The sequence below is a fragment of the Carassius gibelio genome, chromosome A7 (assembly GCF_023724105.1).
Source record: "Carassius gibelio isolate Cgi1373 ecotype wild population from Czech Republic chromosome A7, carGib1.2-hapl.c, whole genome shotgun sequence".
NCBI classification, from domain to species: Eukaryota; Metazoa; Chordata; class Actinopteri; order Cypriniformes; family Cyprinidae; genus Carassius; species Carassius gibelio.
In genome coordinates, this window is record NC_068377.1 from 5,934,024 (window position 1) to 5,958,436 (window position 24,413).

At 37.0% G+C, this 24,413-nt stretch overlaps 1 protein-coding gene across 4 annotated transcripts in view; it reads right to left on the reverse strand.

The window, feature by feature from the left end:
* The window catches only part of LOC128016500 (myotubularin-related protein 13), a 131,186-nt gene that overhangs the window by 60,983 nt on the left and 45,790 nt on the right, over window positions 1-24,413 (reverse strand). For all 4 annotated transcript variants that reach the window (XM_052601033.1, XM_052601035.1, XM_052601034.1 and 1 more), the window contains exons 5-11: window positions 23,108-23,218; window positions 19,662-19,767; window positions 5,574-5,706; window positions 5,111-5,219; window positions 4,874-4,987; window positions 3,022-3,099; window positions 2,641-2,754 (exon numbers count right to left, since the gene is read on the reverse strand). In XM_052601033.1, the coding sequence (XP_052456993.1) occupies window positions 2,641-2,754; window positions 3,022-3,099; window positions 4,874-4,987; window positions 5,111-5,219; window positions 5,574-5,706; window positions 19,662-19,767; window positions 23,108-23,218 (765 nt within the window). The remainder of the gene's footprint in view (window positions 1-2,640; window positions 2,755-3,021; window positions 3,100-4,873; window positions 4,988-5,110; window positions 5,220-5,573; window positions 5,707-19,661; window positions 19,768-23,107; window positions 23,219-24,413) is intronic.

Here is a 24,413-nt window from a genome sequence, read left to right on the forward strand (position 1 = left end):
CATGAAGTTATAGTGCCATCAATTGGCAGGAGGAAGTGTGTCATTTTAAAAACTCTACGAAAACGCGCTCTTATTTGCTACATATTTCATCTGAATATTATCAAAGCTTAGCCGATGTAAAACTACGAAGGGATTCTTGAGATCTTAAATGGAGCGTTGGCAATGCCAAGACAATGCTTCAAACTTAGGGGTGTAACGATTCACTCGTTTTCTCGATGCATTGATTACAAACCCTGACGATTCATATGCATTGATCTTAAAACATGATTTTTTAATCGTGAATCGCCGATCTCGGACAGTAATCGATTCAAAACGATAAGAATCGAATGAATCACGATTTCTATAGCGATTCAATTCTTTCTAAATATATACACATTAAATTACTATACGCACAAATTAATGGAGACCTTGAAGAGTGAATCGTGCTTCTAATCTGTCCTTCACGCGCTCCACTCTTTACCACCTGAGACTGTCACAGGATTGCGCTCGCGCTCCGTTCGTCTCTGACGCAGTTGACGATCTATAGGACTCGTGGCCAGTAATCCTAACTTGAAGTAGTTATACTTTTCTGTAGTTGGTCAATGGCTCTCTGCTTCTTACCGACGGCGTTACCGGAGCAGTCAAAAGCTGTATTTATTGCATGGACGGAGCAGAAATTTAAGTGTCTAAATCATACTCACAGATCTACTGAATGATAAATGTGTTTAAACAATGCTGATGAACCGAATGTATGAAGGAAACTGTTAAAATAAAAACAGCATTGATGACGACCTTGAAATAAGAGCGTGAGGTTTGTCTGATAATCAGATGCATGAAAGTAGCGTTTGTAGCTTTAGCAAACAGACAACGGGTGCGTTTTCTCTAAGAATAATTCTCTGATGGACAGGAAAAGTTAAATAGCTAGTCTACTAAAAAAATTTATTTTGTAAAAAATGAGATAAAGAAGTTCACACTGAAAGAACTCTTAGACGTGCCAGGCTTTTTCTTTAGCTAAACTGAATAAAAGCAGAATGAAGAAAAAAAAACACAATAAATAAAATGTATGAATGATGTGGTGCTAACTGACGTATCATTTATTACAGTACAGAAACTATAAATTATATTTCTACCTTATTCTGTGCAGAAAATTTTAATAATCGCTAATTAATTGTAGCCTAGTATATAAAACAATCATAAAATTGCCATTAGGAAAAACAATATCGATTACAAATGATTGATTACTGTCCAGCAGTGTATTTGATTTCTTACATCTAATTAAAGGTAATAAAAAAAGAAGAGAATTCCTTGTAAAAAAACAAAAAACTAAAAAAATTATAATAATTATGATAATACATAGGCTACATACATAAAATGATTGAATCGTTCTAAATTTGCAAAAATCGTTCTTGAATCAAATCGAAAACCTATGAATCATGAATCGAATCGCTGCCTTCCCAAAGATTCACAGCCCTATTCAAACTTTCAAATTATTCTTCTATATACTCCTCCAAGTGCTGTCATATGATTTACACCAAACTTTGCCAACATGATGCTAAAACACTGAGGAACCTAAACTTTGAATGGTTTTCGGATGTTCATAAACAAATCATTGTATTGATATTTTAGTAGATCACTATATAAGGTTCTCCAAACTGGTCAAGACTGTTAAATCAATCAAAACACTACATGTGAATAGGATAAAAAAAAAAAAAAAAAATTTTTGTAATAATAATAATAATAATAATAATAATAATAATAATAATAATAATAATAATAATAATAATAATAATAATAATAACATACTTCCACGGTCGATTAATCACAATACATTAAGACAATTTTTTTTGTATTTTTTTGTATTATTTTATGTAATAATATGCATATGAGGCATTATCAAATTCAATATTTATTCTTATTATATATTAATTTGCATACTTTCCAGAAAATAAATCTGAACAATGAATATAAAGCCAGGTTTAAAAATAAAAAATTGTTAAAGGTTTATACATATCTTTAAATGTATGTACGATAAATCAAATCTACAGATGCAAATAGATAGTGTGTCATAAAATAAAAACTTAAATGTGTGTTTTCTTTCCACAGTTACTGAAGCAAAATAATCCAAAATCTCAAAATTGACCAGTACAACGGATTTTCATTTAATGTCTTGCTTTACATTTTGGGTATAGCATTCAACTTCATCAGATAAGAAATATAGCTTATAAATGGTATGGTTTATGTTTGTGATACATATTCATAGTGTTTTTTTCCATCCTTATATGCCTGAAAGCACTTGGTTCCTATTCACTGAGAGACTAATGCTTTTCTCCTTTTGTGTTCCACAGAATCAATTCATAGAAACCTTGAAACAACATGAGTGAGTAAAATAAAGGAAACACTTGTGAAAACACATTATCTGTTTATCTGTCCACAAACCTATGCTGAACTGTTTCGGACCCCTCGCTGAAAACCCTGGACATAATTAGTATGAAGGTCCTTCTTGAAACATTATGCAAGCACTTGAGAAGTGTTTTGCCAGTTTACTGGACTGATCTGGCACAATGACAGTAATTGCCTTTAATCACTTGTGGGCTGGTGGGCTTAATTACTCAGCAAAGAGGTTTAACATCATAAAGTTGCAGATCAGCGCTCTGCTCTCACCTTGTGAAAGTGAATCACAGGTTCGGAATGGATGCGAATGAGCTGCAGACAGGACCTGTAGCCCTGGAAGAGTTGTGCAAACAAGCGCAGGAAGACCGCCCTCACCTCCTTATCCTGTCAAAAACAAGAAAGCCAGAATAGAAGCGACTGAGAGACATTCCAGATAAACGTACGAGGATGGAATGAGTCAGAGTGAACATTTTCTCGCCTCAAAATAAACTGTGTACGTGATGGGAGTTCAAACTCTTTTAATGAATAGATATTGCAGCCCCCTGAAGACCCAATAAAAGACTCCCATACTGGCCACATGAATGCCAGCCACACATTTCACAAATTTCATTACAGATTGTAAAAGCAAAAATAGACAATCGAGGCTCTTACCAGCAGTTTGAGGTTGGATGGAGCAGAACGAGGGGGTGGGAAGGCATTATCTGCTCCTTCCAGATCTGGGTCCAAAACCTGCAGACAAAGAAGGTTTTTACAGTGAGGAAATATTCTGCTATCTGAGGGAACAAGACAAATGGTGCAAATATAGCTTATGAAATGTCTCCAGTCAGAATCATCTTTCAATCCCATGTATATATATATACCACAAGAGGTTATGTATATGTTGAAAGAACAGATTAGCTACTGAAGAAGAAAGTTTATGAAATTGGATGATTTAAAGGTGAAGTATTACATTTTTCTGCAACATTAGTGGAAGCAAATGGAAATAGCTAGTAATTTTTAATAAAATAGAATGGTGAATTCTTAGCAAACATGTCAATCTTGGTATTAAGGGGTTGTGAGGGCTTTGCTACCTGGGCTTTAGTGGTTGTTTATTGGCCCAAATCAAAAGAGCTCAGTCTCAAGTATGTATAGTATGATCTGGCTTGAGTCACATCTTATCTTAAAATCATTGCTGTCAGAAGAAAAACACATATCTCAAAAAAAATAAAAAATAAAAATCCTCATGAGCATAACCAACCAAACCAAATTAATAAAAACAATGTAATTAGTCACTTTTAGCACCATTTGACTGTAAATTTGGGTTACTTGGGTACATGACAAATCTTTTTTTTTTTGTATGTGTTGTGAAATACTGAAAGTAAGCTGAGATTTCACTTACTATTTTTTTTTTTTCACTTTTCATTTTCCACTGTGTAATGTCTAATAGAGCAGTGTTTATAAGCGCAGTGCTGTTTTGTTTACAGAAGTTACTGGGAAATAGCTCTATTTCTGCTTTTTCTTAAGCGCCACCTGCTGTTGGACAATAGAGTTGCATTTTCATTCAGCCTGTCTGCCATTTTTGTTCAAACCAATTGAAAAATCAGACAATATTTGTGTTGTAAATCTTAACTGGTTAATGGAAAATAGACTACCTTGCCAAGTGTGGAGATTTTTAGAATGCATATTATATTTTTAGAATGCATATTATATATATATATAGAATGTATATTATGTTTATGTAAACTGATTTATGGAGCAGATAAAATGTAATTTATAATTTTCTAAAAATAAAAATAAAAAAAATAATGAAGAAAAATGTGGTCAAAACTTTATTTGAACTGAATGTAGCACATGTTAGTAGATAAAATCTGTTTTTAATGTTTTTTTTATTTCATGTGCTTGCAGACAAAAAGTGCATAGTGCTGCTAATTTTAATTGTTGGTTTTCAACATAAAATGTGAAATTATTGAATTGTGTATATCAGTAATTTTTGAACATTTCCAGCACATTTTAACTATACAGCATATAACAGTTTGGACTGATATATTATTTAAGAGCTTTAAGTATTGTTTATCATGAGTAGCTCTCAGTCACTCTTATTGTTAAAAGGTAGCTCTTGACTGAAAGAAGGCTGGAGACCCCTGAACTACAGACAGTTAAGAAAACCAGAACATGCATGGTTTAGACTAGTGTTGAGGGATATGCTCCATAGTCATATGGTCCAATCTTCAGCCTGTGAGATCGCTGATACACATTATCATGCTAATTTTATTTAATTATTTACTTAGTTTCACAGCCAGAAAGTAAACCAACTCCAGGATAAGACTAAAAGCAGCCTAATGTTGGTATTATCAATTATCTACAAATTATATCTTCTTATTCAAGTAGCATATGAATGTCATGGGTTTTAATATGACTGAATTTATATTTAACATTATTACAATTTAATACAAACATTGCAAGTTACTAAGTTATGCTAACATTTTCTCATGCTAATTAGAAAATAATAAGAGCCTAATTATACCATGGACAGTGCTTTTTGAGTTTTGTGCAACAGGGGTTCGGGGAGCTGGGAGAGGTGTATACACTCCGGTATTTTAATTGTTCCTCCGTCAAGGTCAGCAATGATCACATCGAGCTGTAAACAGAAAACAAAACCTGATCAGAAATTACTGAAGGAATCACGGAGCACCATTTCCAGAATCTGACCACATGTTTTAAGGCAGACTGAAAACATTTTTCTGGAAAGCCTTGGGCTCACCAGCTCTTGGATCTCACTCTGGAACATGGAGTGCACGCCGATGATGAAGGGCGTAGGCGAGCTCAACACCTCCAGCAGTCGAGATGGGAGGACGGGAATGTAGGGGTAGCTGTGGTCCAGATGAGAGTTATGCAACCACAATCATCACGTCGAGCAATGTCGAGACTTTTCTCATTATATACTGAGCACAAAAATAGTACATACTGTTGCAAAAGACTCTAAAAATAGAGCGATTTGCTAAATTACATGCTTATTATTTCTAAAGAGTGCACATTAATTCAATCTTTTTTTGGCATATTTGATATAGCAGTTTTATGCTAGTTTTATAAGTAGTTTTTATGCAATGCACTTAGTTGAACTAGATTTGCTAATAATGTAGCTAATGAAATAAGATGCTGTTATCAAGGCAGCTGAAGGTCAGTTATTCTGGGTATATCAGTAACAGTTAATGTTGTTGTCTCACCTGTACTTAAGAGGAAACATGAGGGACTCTAAGGCACGGCAGGCCTCTCCTAATCTCTGATAGCTGGAAGAGTGGAACAAAACCTTGTGCTCTGTCAGAACCGCACAGAAGAGACTAAGAACATTCTGCATTCCTGGAACATATAAAAACACCACAAACGCACAATTACTCATACATTTTTTAAACCACTTCTAACACTTCAAAGATTATTAGCTGGACACTGTCTGCTACTTCACAGAACAACACTTAAACTGATCAATACAATATACTGCAATATATCAAAAAAACATTATTATTATTCAGATTATACTAGATCTTGATTATTCTAGTATAGCTTTTTTTATTATTATTTAAATGTAATAAAAGTGCAAACTCTACGAAATAATAAATGATACCCACTGAGGACAAGTAAAAGCCACTTATTTTTATTAAAAAAAATTCTATTTTATTGTAAGTATAAAACAAAAAGCTGGATGAGAGAGAACTAACAGATTACCATTTAGCATTGTTTTGCTGTTTAAATAAAAAAATAAAAAAAGAATAATAATGAAATGATAAATGACTCATATTGAGGACAAACAAAAGCCCTCAAAAAAAGTAATAAATAAAATTCAAGATTAACTTTATTGCGAGTATAAAACAAAAAGCTGGACGAGAGAGAACTAACAGTATGTTTTCTTATTAGTTTTATTTATTTATAGTGAGTATAAAACAAAGTGCTATATAAAGAATTGATTGTTACTGCTTGAAACAATGATGAATGTTTGAATGTAATACAAGTAAACTAAATTAAGTATTAATAGCAAGTTAAAAACTAAATTCAGAATTAATTTTATCGTTAAGTATAAACAAAAAAGCTGGAGAGAATTTCGAGGAGAAATAGAGAGGGAAAAAAATTGATATAAAACAGATGTTACATCTTAGCATAGATGTTCCTTCCAAACATGTTAGCTAACCAGTCCATTAAAAAGATTGTAAGTTAATAATAATAATAATAATAATAATAATAATAATAATAATAATAATAAATAATAATATATTTCTGAACTCTTCATCTTGTTTCTTGGGCTACTGTTATAAGAAACAGTTGTTGTTTTAGGAAGATTTTTAAGTTAATCTACAAGTAAAATAATAAAAGTAATTAATCTTATTTGGCAAGTAGCTGCAAAATAAACAAGATAATGTACAAGCCTCTGGTCATTATCAATGTGTTCAAACTGGGACTTGGGAAATCTGGGCTTGTCTCCATTCTTTTACGTAATTTCATCAGTGAATCTGGTGCTAAAACAACACCAAGAAGGCAAGCAAATAAACAATGCTATCAGCGGGTGCAGTTCATTTGCATATCTGTCTCCATCATGATGATAGACAAAAGTCCTGAGAATGGCAAGTATGTAACGGCGACATAAACTATACAGCAAACTCCTCAACGGGAGTCGAAGAAGAGAGCGAGAGATAAAAGTTTACAGTTCCTGTTTTTGTTTGTCATCAACATACCACTGAGGCTATTAATCACAAGCTTGGCAAAAACGGAGACAGCCAGCCATTACCAGACGCATCCGCAGCGCTGTTGGGGTCAGCGTTCCCATTATGTCTGTGTCAAATTCTGATATGCACCAATAAACAGGAACAAGATATGAAAATTCACACTGTCTGTTCAACAATGAGCAAAGAGAGGATGAAATATTTAAGAACATTGCGATGCTTGTCATTCCATTCGACCTGTTTTAGAGACGCAGTAAGTCATTGTGAATGCTGAATCGTCATGTTCTGAGTGGTTTTAGGGTGCCTACAGCTATGACTACATAGTTTCTTCAGAACTTTCCCCAAACTTTTGCCCCAAAAATACAACAACACATTTCATAATCTTGTTTGCAAGCCATCCAGTAACTCTTCCTGATATTGTGACACTGACTTATCTTTTGGAACGGCTACACATTTCTGACCTATGCACAGAGAGCCACAGAAAAAGCTGCAAACAATAAACACTGAGCCTTATGATGGGCAACATGCTCCTTTATTTTAGGTAGGGTGGACATTTCTATAACACCAAAATGGAAGACACTTTGCAGGATAAAAACTGAGAAAAAGAAAAAAAACCTTTATAAAGGCTTTCTAACCTGTGTCCCCTTTCATTTGTTTATTTATTCAATTCAATGAGCATAAGACATTATAGAGATGTTACCAATCAAATCAAATCAGCGAAATCCATCTTTGCACTGCAGAGGTGGTATAGAAGCTGCATATGAAATGGCATTTAGATGTTAACAACTGCAACTATATATATATATATATATATATATATATATTTATATTAGTGTTGGGCATACAGTAGATACATTTTTTTTAATCAAGATTAATCTCAGTGTAATCTTGGAATTAATCTAGATTAATCTATATTAAAATGGCTCATTTGAATTCTGCCAAAGGCATTCAGAATTTGTGTGCTACCCAAATAAAATAATGACTAAAAGTAAAGTTAAGTCTTTTGCACAAAAAAAAAAAAAAAAATTCACTTTAAATATGAAACTAAAACCGCCAGTAGGTGGCAACAAGTCTAAAAGATTAATTCATTCAACCTATTCATTCTAAATGGCTGATTCTTATTAGAATAGATTCTTATTCTTAATAGTAAATTACTATTTTTAGTAATGGGTAACCAAATCACTGCTATTTGTTAAAAAAAAATGCTGAATTATTCAAGAACAAAACACCTGGATATTGGAACTGGATATTGACAATATTGTGTCTAAAATGTATGTTACTTAATATTAGCTTGTTTTAATCAATTTATCTTTTTAAATGATACATCATTAAATTAAGCCTAAAATAGTTATGATCTTAAAAGGTAGACAAATGAGCATCTGGCTTTATAGACATGGTATTTAAAGGGATAGTTTAACCAAAAATTAACATTTGGTCACCATTTACTCATCCTCAAGTTGTTCTAAACCTGTATGAATTTATTTCAGCTGTTGGACACAAAAGAAGATATTTTGAAGAATGCTGGTAACCAAATGGTTGATGGTAGCCATTCCATACTATGGATGTCAGTGGCTAATGTCAACAGTTTGGGTACAAACAACTTGAAGGTGAGTAAATTATGACGAATTTTCATTTTTGGGAGAACTATCCCTTTAAATATCACATTAATCTTCCACTGCAGCCTTGAGCAAGATGCTCATTTGTCTACTTTATAAGACCATTACTATTTTATACTTTATCCAAGATTATAGAATTAATAAAAAAAATTGATTAAAGCAACCTAAAACTACACAGATGGCCACGCAGACAGGCCTCACACTAAGACAAAGGAAGTGTGGATAAAGTTATTGGCAATGATGTCCTTTTACAGCCTGTGAAAGGAACCACTTTTGAAAAGCACTTGAAGCTGAGTGTCATGTTCAAGATATTATTGCCACACAAAAGACTAAACAAGTGCGTGAATCCCCGGTAAAGCATAAATGAATGGCAGACAAGAACGGCATTTTAGAATGCAGCTTTTTATCGGTCCCTAATGTTGACATGATTCATTTGAAAATATGCAGTCTAACCAAGGACAAGATCTGAGCCAGAAAGGCCTGATCATTGATAAAACTGTTGTTGACTCACAGAGGACAAAATTGGAGATGAAGTAGAGCATAAATTATACAAAGAATTCAAAATGACATTTTTATAAGCATAAATTATACAGAGTTCAAGATGAGATTTTTTATGCTCATGTAGGTCGGCATGTTGCTGGGATAGTAAAGGCTTGGGTAACCTTAAGATCAGTCCCAGAAGTGCTGTGTATCTGGGAGAATGAGACATTGACATGATGCTCTTATCAGAGACCATGCACTCAGAATGGTATTTGGGATGGTGTTTTCTCCTCTGCTGGGTCAAAGACTCAGCCTTCTTACAAACCCACTTGTAAACTTTCTATTGCAGTATGAAAAGCAGGTACAAATGATCTAGACAGGAATCTAGGAAGGTTGTTTGTTTCTCAAAGATGTCTTGATACATCTTGGAAAACAAAAGATTGTTTTTATCTTTTACTTGAATGTGGTCTCTCTCTCATATATATATATATATATATTTTTTTTTTTTTTTATTTATTTTTTTTATAAATGTATATATATTTATGTAAGTAGTCAGTAGTAAGAATGAGCATAATTTTAAAATGCTTTTTCCTGTTTGGGGCAATAAGATTTTGAGGTGAAATATTGATCTTGTTCTTGACGAGCTTAGTGAGATTCACCCTTTAAGATGACAAGGCGACTGTTGCTCGAATCAAAAACACCATGCTGCTTTAAGGGTCAAAAGGTTTATTAAGAAACTGTCACGGTGCAGGGTGCTGTCTCAGCTTCCCCTGCGGTCTGTGTTGTCCTGTCTGTTCGGTAGCTCGTGGTCTGGGCAATCAGTGCTGATCGTGGTGGGGTTGTGCAGATCACGAGCTGATTCTTCCCCACCGGTCGCTCATTCCCCTACTCCCTTATATGTCTCTGCTTTTCTTTCTGTCATCGTGAGTAGATTTGTCTTTGCCCATGTTTTGTCTTTGTCCATGCTTTGTATGGTTCCAAGTCTCAGTCTCACCTTCTGTTTTTCCGTCTAAGGATCCGTAGTTCGGAGATCCGGCAGTGCGAGTGGTCCGCAGTGTGCCGTCCAGCTCGGAGATCTCTGTGTGCGCCAGAGCATTTTATTATTGTTTATGTTATTTTGTGGCGAGAATAAAGATTCTCCTTTTCTCTACTCTGCTTCTGAGTCCTCTGTCTAGTACGCACCCTGACAGAATCTACTCACCATAAATGGATTCAGCAGAGGAAACGGAGCTGTGCCAAGCTCTTCTGCAGCAGGGCTCTCTTCTGGGTCGACAGCAGGAGGAAATCGCAGCTTCTTGTCACGCCTACTCGGAGATCTCTCTCCAACTCAACCAGCTAGCCGAATGGCTTGACCAGTTGCAGGCCAGCCCTTCGGCTGCCCCGCCTGTCCCGGCCTGTCTGTACCACCTGTTCCTCGCCACGTGGAACCGCGACTCAATCCACTCGCTCCACACTCGGGTGAGCCCAACTCATGTCGGTCATTTCTGTCCCAGTGCTCGCTGACTTTTACTCTCTAGCCTTCCTGTTTCCCCACGGAGCAATCCAGGGTGGCGTTCGTCATCACTCTCTTAGTTGGTCAAGCGAGAGAGTGGGGAACGGCTATGTGGGACAGCAAGCATGTTGTGTGTCGTTTGAGGCATTCTCGAGGGAGCTGCGCAAGGTGTTTGACCACTCGGCATGCGGTATTGAAGCAGAGAGAGCAGTCGATGTCCGGTTTCTCCATTCAGTTCCGCACGCTCGCCGCGTCTTGCAGCTGGAATGAGAAAGCTCTCTGGGATCACTTCCTCCACGGCCTGGCTGAGCAGGTGAAGGACGAGATCTATTCACCAGAGCTGCCCCCTGGCTTGGATGGGCTTATCGACCTTGCCATTCGGGTCGACGACCGGATTACTCTCCGTTCTCAGCAACGTAGAGAGGGGATTCCCCATGAACATGTCACCGGGGTCCCGTATGGAGCAGCATGTGACACGATGTCTCAATGCCGCATCCTCCCGGAGGAGGACCCTATGCAGATTGGGAGAGCACGGCTGACAATAGGAGAGCGAGGCCATCATTTGGATAATCAGCTCTGTCTATACTGCGGTGAGGCGGGTCACGTGGTAGCGGCATGCCCTGTGGCAGGGTGATGCAAAGGGGCGAGCCGCAAAAAAAAAGCCATTGCCATTTGCCCATTAGCTCCGCCCACTACCGGAGAAACTGGTATGTCTTCTGCTTGTTCGAAAATGAATATGAATATTTCTAAATTTAATCCATTATTTTGACAGGAGAAGACAACAAAGAATAGTTTACATATAGCGTGTTGTTTAAGCGTGGTAAGACTCACGTTCTCTCTCTCTTTGCATGTGTGAGAAACAGCGCTATCAGTAAAGTGACGGTGAGTCGTGCGCCTTCACAAAGAGTTTACGGAGTGTCAAATACAGGTGCGCTGTGTGTCCATTGAGATTAGCTGAAAAGTTCAGATCGCTTGAAGGAGAGAGAACTCTGAAGCTCAGATGCTGAAATTAATGCAAGCGTCATGCGCTTCAGTCTATGTAGTAAACAAACCTGCACGTCTCTGCCATTCATTAATTCACACAGAGACGCGCAGAACACGGATTTATATTTTTAACAACTTTTGCGGCTTAACATTTACAGATACTGGTCCATATGGAGATTTGATTTGATTATTGTATGCTAACTTTGGCAAATTCCATGACTGTCCATATTAAAATGCAAGTTTCATTTTCATGACTGGATTTCGAGATTCCGTCCTCGTTTTTTGCTTCATGGAAATCATAGAGCAAATTTCAAAGCCGCACCCGCCCGCCATGCGCTGCTTGTTTTGCGGTCTATGGCGATGCAATGCTTTGCTGATGCGAGCCGCAAAAAAAAAGCCATTGTCTGTTCTAGAAAGGATGCAGCAAAGATATTTAATGCTAAAGTATGAGGCATAGGCCTACGCTGAGTTTCATTTACGATGAGATGTGCTCTAGGTCGCAGTGCAAGTGAACGCGGCGCGCTGGTGCTTCCATGTCACGGTTATCATTGTCTGCTTTACTTGCTTTTTATTTATTAAAATACATGCAATTGGTTGATGAAACATTTATTAAAATTAAGATAAAATTTGTACAAAACGAAATTAGTTTTTAAGAAAGGTTTTCTACAAAGCAAAATTTTATGAAGTGGTAAATATCATGTCTGACGATTTACAAAACTTCATTAAGTGGTAAAAACCATGTCTCCCGATATATTGCGCATCTTATGATCTTATCTAAAAAATGAAAATAATTTTTGATAAAAAATGATTGTAAAAAATATTTTAATGACACGGTTTTGGCGGTTATAGAGTTCTAATGACGGTGTTCAACTATAACCGTCGGTCTCACGGTTATATACTAACCGTCACACCCCTATGATTCAGTTCGATTTGGTGAACTGAATGATTAGTTCGCGAACCGGATATCCAGACTGTTTTGATTTGAACTCTCTCTCACAACAGACACGGAAGAGAAGACAATGCTGAATCAAGTCATCGTTTTTGCTATTTTTGGACCAAAATGTATTTTCGATGCTTCAAAAAATTCCAACTGATGTCACATGGACTACTTTGATGATGTTTTTCTTACCTTTCTGGACATGGACAGTGTACCGTACACACAGCTTCAATGGAGGGACTGAGAGCTCTCGGACTAAATCTAAAATATCTTAAACTGTGTTCCGAAGATAAAAGGAGGTCTTACATGTTTGGAACAGCATATGGGTGAGTTATTAATGACATAATTTTCATTTTTGGGCGAACTAACCCTTTAAGAGTCGTTTTATTTCGGACCCCATTTTAACGACCCCTGACCCATCTCGTCAGTTCATTGCGGAGGTGGATGCGTCAGAGATGGGGGTTGGGGCAGTTTTGTCTCAAAGATCAACTTTGAACGAGAAAATACATCCCTGCACCTTCTTTTCTCATCGTTTAACCCCCGAAGAATGGAACTATGACATTGGGAATAGGGAGTTACTAGCTGTCAAGCTGGCCCTGGAGGAGTGGCGTCACTGGTTACAGGTTGCGCAATTTCTGTTTATCGTTTGGACTGATCATAAGAATCTTGAGTACATTCGCACCGCCAAGAGAATAAATTCTAGGCAGGCTTGCTGGGCATTATTTTTTGGGCGTTTCAGGTTTACCATTTCTTATCGCCCGGGCTCTAAGAATGGTAAACCTGACGTGCTGTTGCGGGTTTTTGAGGCTGAGGCTAGTCCCACCCTCCCAGTGGCCATTTTGCATCCCAAACGGGTTGTGGCTGCTGTCACCTGGGGGGTGGAGTCCAAGGTTTGAGTGGCACTACGCGATGCTTCTGTTCCCACTGGATGACCAGAGGGTCTGCTCTTTGTACCAGAGTCAGTCCGAACTAACGTTCTTCAGTGGGGCCACTCTTCTAGTCTAGCTTGCCACCCTGGAGGGAATCGTACTTGTAGGTTAATCAAGAAGCATTTTTGGTGGCTGTCCGTGGCGCAGGATGCTCGACGGTTTGTGTCAGCCTGTCCGATTTGTGCTGAGGGTAAGGGATCCAATCGACCCCCAGCAGGGCTACTTCAGCCGTTGTCGGTCCCTTCGCAGCCATGGTCACACATAGCGATGGACTTTGTGACTGGCTTGCCTCCATCTAGGGGCAAGATGGTAGTTCTCACTGTGGTGGACAGTTTCTCAAAGGCAGTCCATTTTATTCCCTTCCTCAAATTGCCATCAGCGAGGGAGACAGCGACTAAGGTCTTAGATCATGTTTTCCGTAAACATGGCCTCCCGGTGAACGTGGTTTCTGGCAGAAACCATGTTTGTGGCTAGGTTTTGGACAGAGTTCTGTCGACAGCTGGGGGTGACTGCGAGCCTATCTTCCGGTTATCACCGACAGACTAATGGTCAGGCCGAGCGTGCAAACCAAGATTTGGAGAGAGTCCTGCGCTGTGTGGCGTCTGCTGAACTGTCATCTTGGAGTTCCAGGTTGACCATGGTAGAGTATGTGCATAACTCCTTCCCGGCTTCATCTACAGGTTTGTCTCCCTTCCAGTGCTGTTTAGGCTACCAGCCACCTCTATTCCCCTCTCAAGAATCTGATGCAGTTTTTCCCTCCGCGCATGCATTTATTCAGAGATGCATCCATACTTGGAGGATTGCCAGAGAAGCCCTCACTCGGACTGGCGACAGGAACAAGGCATCGGCGGACCGTCACTGTACTAAGCCCCCACTTTACGTGTGTGGTCAGAGAGTCTGGTTGTCTACTAAGGAAATTTACTTCAGTCTGCCCTCACATAAACTGGGACCCAAATTTGTTGGACCGTTTATCATCCCCAAGGTGCTTAGTCCGGTGTCTGTACAGCTCAAATTGCCCCCTCAGTTTAGAAGGATCCACCAGGTGTTCCAAGTTTCTAAGATTAAACTCGCCTTTCGCTCCCCGCTTCTGCGCCTGACCTCTTTCCCTCCGCCTCCGAGGCTCATCGAGGGGTCGCCTGCCAATGCGGTACGGCGGCTCATTGATGTGAGGCGTAGGTGTAGAGGTCATCAATATCTGGTAGACTGGGAGGGTTATGGTCCGGAAGAGAGATGCTGGATTACGGCTCGCAATATTCTGGATCGCGCTCTCATTGATCAATTTCATCAGCGTCATGGTGAGTCCTTCGGGGACACCAGGAGGCGTCCCTGAGGTGGGGCGTACTGTCACGGTGCAGGGTGCCATCTCAGCTTCCCCTGCGGTCTGTGCTGTCCTGTCTGTTCGGTAGCTCGTGGTCTGGGCAATCAGCGCTGATCTTGGTGGGGTTGTGCAGATCACGAGCTGATTCTACCACACCTGTCGCTCGTTCCCCCACTCCCTTATATGTCTCTGCTTTTCTGTCTGTCGTCATGAGTAGATTGTTTTGTCTTTGTCCATGCTTTGTATGGTTCCAAGTCTCAGTCTCACCTTCTGTTTTCCCGTCTAAGGATCCGTAGTTCGGAGATCCGACAGCGCGAGTGGTCCGCAGTGTGCCGGCCAGCTCGAAGATCACTGTGTGCGCCAGAGCATTTTATTATTGTTTATATTATTTTGTGGCGAGAATAAAGATTCTCCTTTTCTCTACTCTGCTTCTGAGTCCTCTGTCTAGTACGCACCCTGACAGAAACTCTTGGGGATTGTTGAGGATGAGGATCATTAATCAGAAAGCTACATAAATTCTTTAAAAATGAAAAAACCTCAGTGGACTGTAATGAAAATCTCCAAATTAGTCCCCTTCGAAGTTAAATAGTTCAAGTCAAATTCTGGCCAAAATAAATCATGACCAATACTAAAAATAGTACACTATAGAATTATAAAATAGACGATATTATATGACACGAAACGGGTAAAATGTGGAAAAGGGTAAAAATACTTCCAGTTGCAAAACACAAGGTGAAGAACACACTGAGTGCCAAATTAAATATTCTGATTTTATTTGACAGATTTTGAAAATGTGCTCTGTTTGTTCAATTTGAAAAGTTTAATCTTACATGCTGACAAATGGCCTTAAGGACGTTAATGTGGTGTTAATTAGTCTCAGACTGATTTGCAGCTGATAGTACGACATAATGCAATCTGTTATAATGCGTGCACATCTGTCTAAATGCTACGTGCTGTATTCCAGCTGAACATGGGACAGGACATGCACCATTAGTACATTCCTCTGCAGGTCACTACTTAAGACTGCCATGCAACATAATTCTTTCACAATATGCAACTTATTTTCATCTTACTCAATTAAAACTGTGTATGTCATGAATTAATTTTTTTTGCCTTTGTGTTTCAAAATCTGACACATTTAACTAATCACTGTACCCTTTCAAAAACCATTTGTGCATTCATAGATTGTGAAAGCTCTTTGAGAAAAAAAACAAAACATGCTTTTACTTTAGCTTTTCTGCATACAGAACGAAGCTGCAGCCAATGTGACTTAATTACAGTTGTGCTACATCAAGTAATATGCAAATGGGAAAACAGACTTCAAATCAAATCAAATCTGTCAACAGGATTTTTTTATGTACTTCATTCTTCAAACTGAATACAAATGTTTCCATCAGCAATTATATTATAGTGAGTGAAAGAGCTGAAATGAAAACAAATGAATGAAGTTTTTTATTATTATTATTAATATTATTTGGCATGTCTCCCATTTGATTTAATGGCTGAAATTAACTTTGGGGCCGGATTCACAAAACATTCTTAATCTTCTTTTTATTTTTTAACTTAAGAAAAAAGATGAAAATATTTAGATTTCTTCTTAAGAATGTTCTTATCATTGTTTCTTAAGATAAAAACTTAAGAAGAATTCAAATTCTTGAAAATAATATTCTTAAAAATCATCATAAACAACAAGCATACCAGAAGTGTTCACTCGGAAGAGAGTGCAAAAACAACACAAGAATGAATGAATCCGATCGCTGCAGCTTGAGACAGGCTCTGTAAACTATTCAAATATCCGCGCATTAAAAACGCGAAGCCAAAAATAATGTACACATAATATAAGTTTATAAATGTTTATCATTGCATCTTCAGCCATGTATTCAGTCTGATAAAGACTGTTATTTTCTTCTTAAGAAAAAAAAAAGTTTCTTAAGAATTTTTCAAGAATTGCACTCAAGGACATTCTTAAGAACTTATTTCTTAAGAAGAATTTTTATGAATCCTTTTGTTTTCATAAATACAAAAGGATTCATAAAATTGTTGAAATTGTTATAATGTCACAATTTAAATTTTTTTCCTGAATTTTTGATCAAATAAATGCAGCCTTGATGAGCATAAGAAAGTCCTGTAAAAAACATATATATATATATATATATATTATATATATATATATATATATATATATATATATATATATATATATATATATATATATATATATATATATATATATATATATATATATATATATATATATATATATATATATATATATATGACATTCATATTCTCATTCTGGCACTCTCACACACTTACATTCTTCTTTCACATACATATATTCTTGCTTTCACACACTTACATTCTCCATTCACATACATATATTCTTGCTTTCACACACTTACATTCTCCATTAATATACATATATTCTTGATTCCACACACTTACATTCTCCTTTCACATACATATATTCTTGCTTTCACACACTTACATTCTTCTCACACATGCATACATTTCTACTCTCACACACACATACATTCTCCTTTCATATGCATTTATTTTTGCTTTTACACACAGATACATTCTCCTTACAAATACATATATTTCTACTCTAAGAATGTACCTATTTTCCGGACTATAAGTCACACTTTTTTCATAGTTTGGCTGGTCCTGCGACTTATAGTTAGGTGCGACTTATCAAAATTAATTTGACATGAACCCAGAGAAATGAACCAAGAGAAATGAACCAATAAAAAACATTACCGTCTACAGCTGCTCAGTGCTCCTGTAGTCTACACTGAAGACATAGAGCGCCCTCTCGCGGCTGTAGATGGTAATGTTTTCTATTGGTTCTTGGTTCTAAATAAGTGCGACTTATATATGTTTTTTTCCTCATCATGACGTATTTTTGGACTGATGCGACTTATACTTAGGTGCGACTTATAGTCCGAAAAATACGGTATGTAAGAGAGAGAGTATGTATGTATGTATGTTCGAGAGAGAGTATAGTGGAAACGGAAGGCGTTTAGTTGAAACGGAAGACGTATAGTGGAAACGGAAGGCGTTTAGTTGAAACGGAAGACGTATAGTGGAAACGGAAGGCGTATAGTGGAAACGGAAGGCGTTTAGTTGAAACGGAAGGAGTATAGTGGAAACGGAAGGCGTTTAGTTGAAATAGAAGGCGTTTAGTGGAAACGGAAGGAGTATAGTGGAAACGGAAGGCGTTTAGTTGAAACGGAAGGAGTATAGTGGAAACAGAAGGCGTTTCGTTGAAACGGAAGGAGTATAGTGGAAACGGAAGGCGTTTAGTTGAAACGGATGGAGTATAGTGGAAACAGAAGGCGTTTAGTGGAAACGGAAGGAGTATAGTGGAAACAGAAGGCGTTTAGTTGAAACGGAAGGAGTATAGTGGAAACAGAAGGCGTTTAGTTGAAACGGAAGGAGTATAGTGGAAACAGAAGGCGTTTAGTTGAAACGGAAGGCGTTTAGTTGAAACAGAAGGAGTATAGTGGAAACGTAAGGCGTTTAGTTGAAATGGAAGGAGTATAGTGGAAACGGAATGCGTTTAGTTGAAACGGAAGAACTATAGTTGAAACGGAAGGCAGGTTAGGCGCAATCAGGCTCACTGGTACAGGTATTGATCAGCATAGCTGATGCAGATGAGGCAGTCGTATTTCAAGTATTTCAGCAAGCTATCTGGGTTTTAAAAAATAAATAAATAAACATTGTCATCGTGAAAAGGTTACATGGCCTCGTCCTTTGAGTGAGTTGTGATTAAGGATGCGAGCTCAGCCTCAGTCGTGTTGCCAGATAGACGATAGATAGATTTAATTTAGGAAGTGAATTAAGTGGGAGGTTGCAAGTTAGGGACAGCGATATCTTTATATTATTTAAATAACTCAAGACTCATAGCGGTTTATTTATTTTAGAATTTTATTTACTTATTTATTTTTCAATTGCAGCTCTACGTGCAGCAATAACTCAGTGCTAGACTATAGTGATGTGTCGTTCTTGAACGATTCGTTTATTTTGTCTTTAATGTGACTCGGGAAGAACGAGTCGTCTCAGGGGTGATACGTTCAGTCACGCATGTGCAATATTCAATAGGTTGTATGTATGTGAATGGAGAATGTATGTGTGTGAAAGCAAGAATATATTTATGTGAATGGAGAATGTATGTGTGTGAGAGTGCCAGAATGAATTATGGCTTGTACAGCCCCTCATATATATACAAATACACACACACACACACACACACACGTTTGTTTTTGTGCAAAGTGGGGACATCCCATAGGCGTTATGGTTTTTATACTATACAAACTGTTTTTTTCCTATGGCCCTACACCTAACCCTCACAGGAAACTTTGTGCATTTTTACTTTCTCAAAAAATTTCATTCTGTATGATTTATAAGCGTTTTGAAAAATGGGGATATGGGTTATGTCCTTATAAGTCACCTTCTCCTTGTAATACCTGTGTCATACCCATCTCATTATACAGAGTTGTGTCCTGATATGTTAAAAAAAAACAAGAACACACACACACACGTATAGATATGTTGTTGTATTCGAGTTGTCTGGAAATGTTATGTTACAAAAAAAGTTTAAATTGCCCTTGTTCTCCTCTATTATTCTCATATTACTTCTCTGTACAAAACATGTTTACAGGAAGGGACATTAAGCGGTACTACAAAGGACAGGACATATCTGCACAAATACGGAAAAAAAATAAAAATAAAATAAATACGCATCAGAGACTAGTTCAGAACTGACATGGAAGAAGTATCCTATAAAATATTCACTGTATACAGTATACTACTGGTCTACACCAATAAAAGTCACAGATACCCACCTAACTGTTGGAAGAGGAGCGCTACACTTTTCCCGCTGACTGGCAGAGTGTCATTGAGTGGGGTCTGGATGAGCTGCCGGTCCCCCGCTCCCAGTGAAAAGAGCTTCTGAAAACATCAACACAAACCAGGGTTATTATACTTTTGCATTTTCCATTAGTTTTTATTTTTATTTCATTTTGACTTTGTTTTCAAATTCAGTTTAGATTTTATTCATTTTAAAGGTTGTTTTCTAGTTTAGTTTAGTTTTTATTTGTTGAAAATGCTTAGTTTTAGTTTAGTTTTTATTAGTTTTAGTCTTTTTTGTGATTTGGGTTATTTGTCAGGGGCAAGATTCCATAAGGTCAGAAAAAGTATTGTGTAATAATAACTCAACAAAAACATCATACAATTTTAGAAAATATTCATTCAAATATAAAACCAGTAACATTGCATAAAACTTTTCTGTCGGATTATCAGGGAGAACATGACAAATAACAAATAATAATAAAAAATAAAAATAAAAAACTTTAAAGACAAAGATGAAAACTAAGGACATTTAATCTATTATTTTATTTTAGTTAGTTTTGCCAAACACACATTACAGTTTTGGTTAGTTATCGTTTTTTTTTGTAATGCCTCGTTTTTATTTTTATTTCAGTTAACGACAATTGTTTTCCTCACCTAGTTTTAGTTTTTTCGTTCATTTTCATTAACAATTGTAAACTTGACACAAACATTCTGATCTAGACAAATGCATAATGAAATTACATTAATAAACACCAAAAAACACATCAGAGTTACACAAAAAGTACAATACTGGCTGAAGTATTTTGAAAATAAAAATTTTTAATTGTTCATTTCATCATTTAATATTAATTAAATTTTCACTAACCTTCACTTAAAATGTTATTAAGGTTATGGGCCCTATTTTATGCAAAGTGTAAAGCGCACAGCGCAGGTGCACTCAGTGCGTGTCCAAATCCACTTTTGCTATTTTAACGACGGAAAAATGATTGGCATGCCCGGGCACATGGTCTAAACGGGTTGTCCCTATTCTCTTAATGAGTAATGGGTGTTTTTTGGATGTAACGTGTAATAAACCAATCAGAGTCTCATCTTCCATTCCCTTTAAGAGCCAGTTGTGCTCGTACCATGACGGATTTGCTAATTTACATGGCGGAATTTGGCAAGGGCAAAGACAGAACGCATCTCCAAGATGAAACAGAGCTGCTCGTGTGCGAGCAAACAGATAGCCTAATTCTGATACATGCGATGCCTGGGAATAAATATATATTCCCAGGCATATATTCCAATTCCTACAAAAAATTCTTATGCATTGCAATCCTTAAATTTTTGGCATGTTTGTGTGCTGCTGTGCATCCCTGTGTTTAATAAGCAGTGTGTACGTGTGTTGCGGACCATCCTATACTAACACGCTAGAGAAAAAACATTGCGCCAGACTTTAGACCAGGTTTGAGTTGGTCTATGGCGCAGTTTATTTTTAGCTCTGTAAAATAGCAATGCACCAGAAATGCGCCTGAACACACCTTTTTTTTTTCAAAATTCGAACGGCGCCGGACTGAAACTAGCAAACACACTTGCGTTGCATTGCGCAGGGTGTATTATAGGGCCCTATATGTTCCTACTTTAGCACTTTATTTTTATTCTAATTTATTTTAATACTATATATTTTAATTCTAATTTATTTGAATAATAATTCTAGTCACTATTATATATTACTATTAGCATGCATATTACTACCATATTGGATGTTTATTAGTACTTATAAAGCACGTATTAAGGCCTTATTCTGCATGACCATATTTTAGACCCCTTAGAGCCTAAACCTAATAGCTACCTTACCAACTATTAATTAAACAGCAAATCAGGAGTTATCGATGTAAACTTTGTAGTTAAGTAGTTAGTTAATAGTGAGAATTGGTACCCAAACTAAAGTGGGACCGTTTATACAAATCAAGCGTAGCCTTAGTTCTGTCATGTCATGTCATTTTGAGTCATGTCTACCTATAGGGATCCGACGCCTATCACAGCATCCATATATGAGGTCCTTTAGTATTATCAGCAGCTTTTGCTTTGCTCAATATAGCTAATTACACTCCTCTATCCCCAGCTCCTCTTCTTGTTCAGTCAGGATTTGGCATTCTGATTCCCCTTTAAATCAGACTCATTTAAAAAAATGTGTAAATTAAATTACTGAAAATTAATAATATCTGCAAAACATTTATGTTGGTTCTGTTCTGTTTACCCTAAGGGGATATCAGTACTCCCCCTGCTCTTATCCATGCTAAGCTGCATGGATGCACATGGAATTCTTGCCCAGAACAGAACCATATCGCCAATCCAAACCGTTTGTTAATTGTCAATCATCTTTGATGAAAGTGTTCCTGACAGAACTATATTCTTAAACACACTCAATATAAAAATGACCTGTGTGAACTTTTGCAAATGAAGGATCTGTCAAGTTCAAAATCTAATAATACACAGTATATACTTTTTATTGTGCATATGTGTGGGTGTGGGTGTGTGTGTATATATATATATATATATATATATATATATATATATATATATATATATATATATATAAAAACTTGATACAGTATATACATAAACCCTCTGGATGAAATAGAACAGCGAAACAGCTCTCTAGACTTTAACAGGTTAACTAAGTTTATTTATTTGTTTATTTTGCAGATCTTGGCTCTTGTATCTTAAGAAACAGCAGACGTGTACACAGAGTCAATAAGATGCACATGGACTGTTTCATGAACAGATGCTTGCTGAAGTCTCATGACACATTCCAAGGGGATAGAGTTAGACTCACCCTGGAAGATGAATATATACCTCTCCTGGGGTCTGTTTATAACTTACACCCTGTTTGATCACCATGATGCTGCAGTCCAGCTGGGAATAATACTTGTTTCTGGTCATTTATTTATTTATTATTTATGTATTGAATTACATTAAAAAAATAAAATAAAATCAATACGAGAGCCTGCAAAACTCTGCGAAACCAACTTCTAGATTGTTTAACAATAATCCGTTTGGTGATTTATTAATTTATCTTGATTTATATGAGTGCAGGGTACATAAAGAGTGTATTTAGAAACTGTGAGAGAAAAGAGAAAAAATAATATCAATGACAAATCTGCTGTTTTATAAAATGAGACGCACAAAAGTGAAGAACTGCGGCGCACAAACCAGAACACGAGTGCTACATTTAGTAATATTTTAGCTCTGTTTAACAAAACAACAGATCTCTCACTGATCCCTAAAGCCCTTTCCACATCTCAGGAGTCTCCTGAGATGCAATATGAGACACCCTGCTCTCCTCAAGGTACACAGGTACACATATGAACCCTGGCTAACCCTCTGTGTGCTCAAGTATCCACAGGGGTCAGGGTTCGAGACAGATGAGGAATTCTTTGGTTAAGTAATGTCTGACCTGGGAACCTCCACCTAATGGGACCAAGCATGTGAAGAGGTTTGCCACCAGCCCTTCCAGAGGAAAGCTCAGACTGTCGATGTATACGGTGTAGATCAGTCCCAAGCAGCCCTAAGAGAGAGAGAGAGAGAAAATAATAATATTCAGCTAGTCCCTGACACACAAACACATGTGAAACACTTCCTGACACAAAAACAACGTGAGTGGTGCAAAAGTCACTGCAATAATACTGGTGTTGACCTAATAACTTGATTCTATTGCTGGAGTTGTTCTTAATGGTTGATATGGTGTTGCTAGAATGTTCTGTGGGAATGCTGTGATTCTGCTATTGCATTCTGGGTGATTTTAAGGTTTCCTGAATGGTTTTTAGGGTGTTGCTAGTGCTCTGGGTGATTGTTAGCGTGTTGCTATAATTTTCTGGGTGATTTAAAAGTTTTCTGCATAGTTTCTAGGGTGTTGCTAGTGTTATGGGTGTTTGTGGCAGTATTGCTAGAGTTCTAGCTGATTTATAAGGTTTTCTGAGCAGTTGATTACAGATTAAAGTCAGTTGGTCCATATTCTAGTCCCTCCTTAAATGAAACTCTAAGGTTTTCTTTATTTTATTTGTTTTTATTGCATGCTCAAGTGAAAATCATAATTCTTATCAACATCTTACATTCCCATCTATCTATCTATCTATCTATCTATCTATCTATCTATCTATCTATCTATCTATCTATCTATCTATCTATATGTATGTATATTGTATGTATGAGAAGTCCTTCTTAAATGGGAACAAAGAGAAAGTAAGGAATATGGTCTGTGACCATAAACATTTGGTCTTTTACCAAGCAATACATATAAACTAATTTATTCCCAGGCATAACTCACGCCAAATATATAAATGTAGGCCAAAAGTAAAACAGGCAGTCTGCATAAATCTTTGAATGAGTGGATTTCCTGCTTTAACACTCCTATTATATTCCTCTCAGTCTTCCAGTAATCCCTCCCTGTTTTTATCCCATTGGCAGACAGAAATCTTTGACTTTAATTACTTAAAAGCGGTCAATCAATATCATTCTCAAGCCAGTTATGGTTTTAATTATACCAAATCCAAGTAGAACTCCAGCATAAAAATTCCGAATGGATGATTCACTTCAAAAATGTGAGTAAAATGTATTTTGCTAACTGAAGTTACTGGTCACTTAGGAAATGGATGATATTAAATGACATGTTAAAGAACAGCTCAGTCACTAGTTGGCTGCTCTTTTCTGTATCTTCAATTTTTAACTCAATGAAAAAATCAGAAGTTTAAGCATGCCATTTT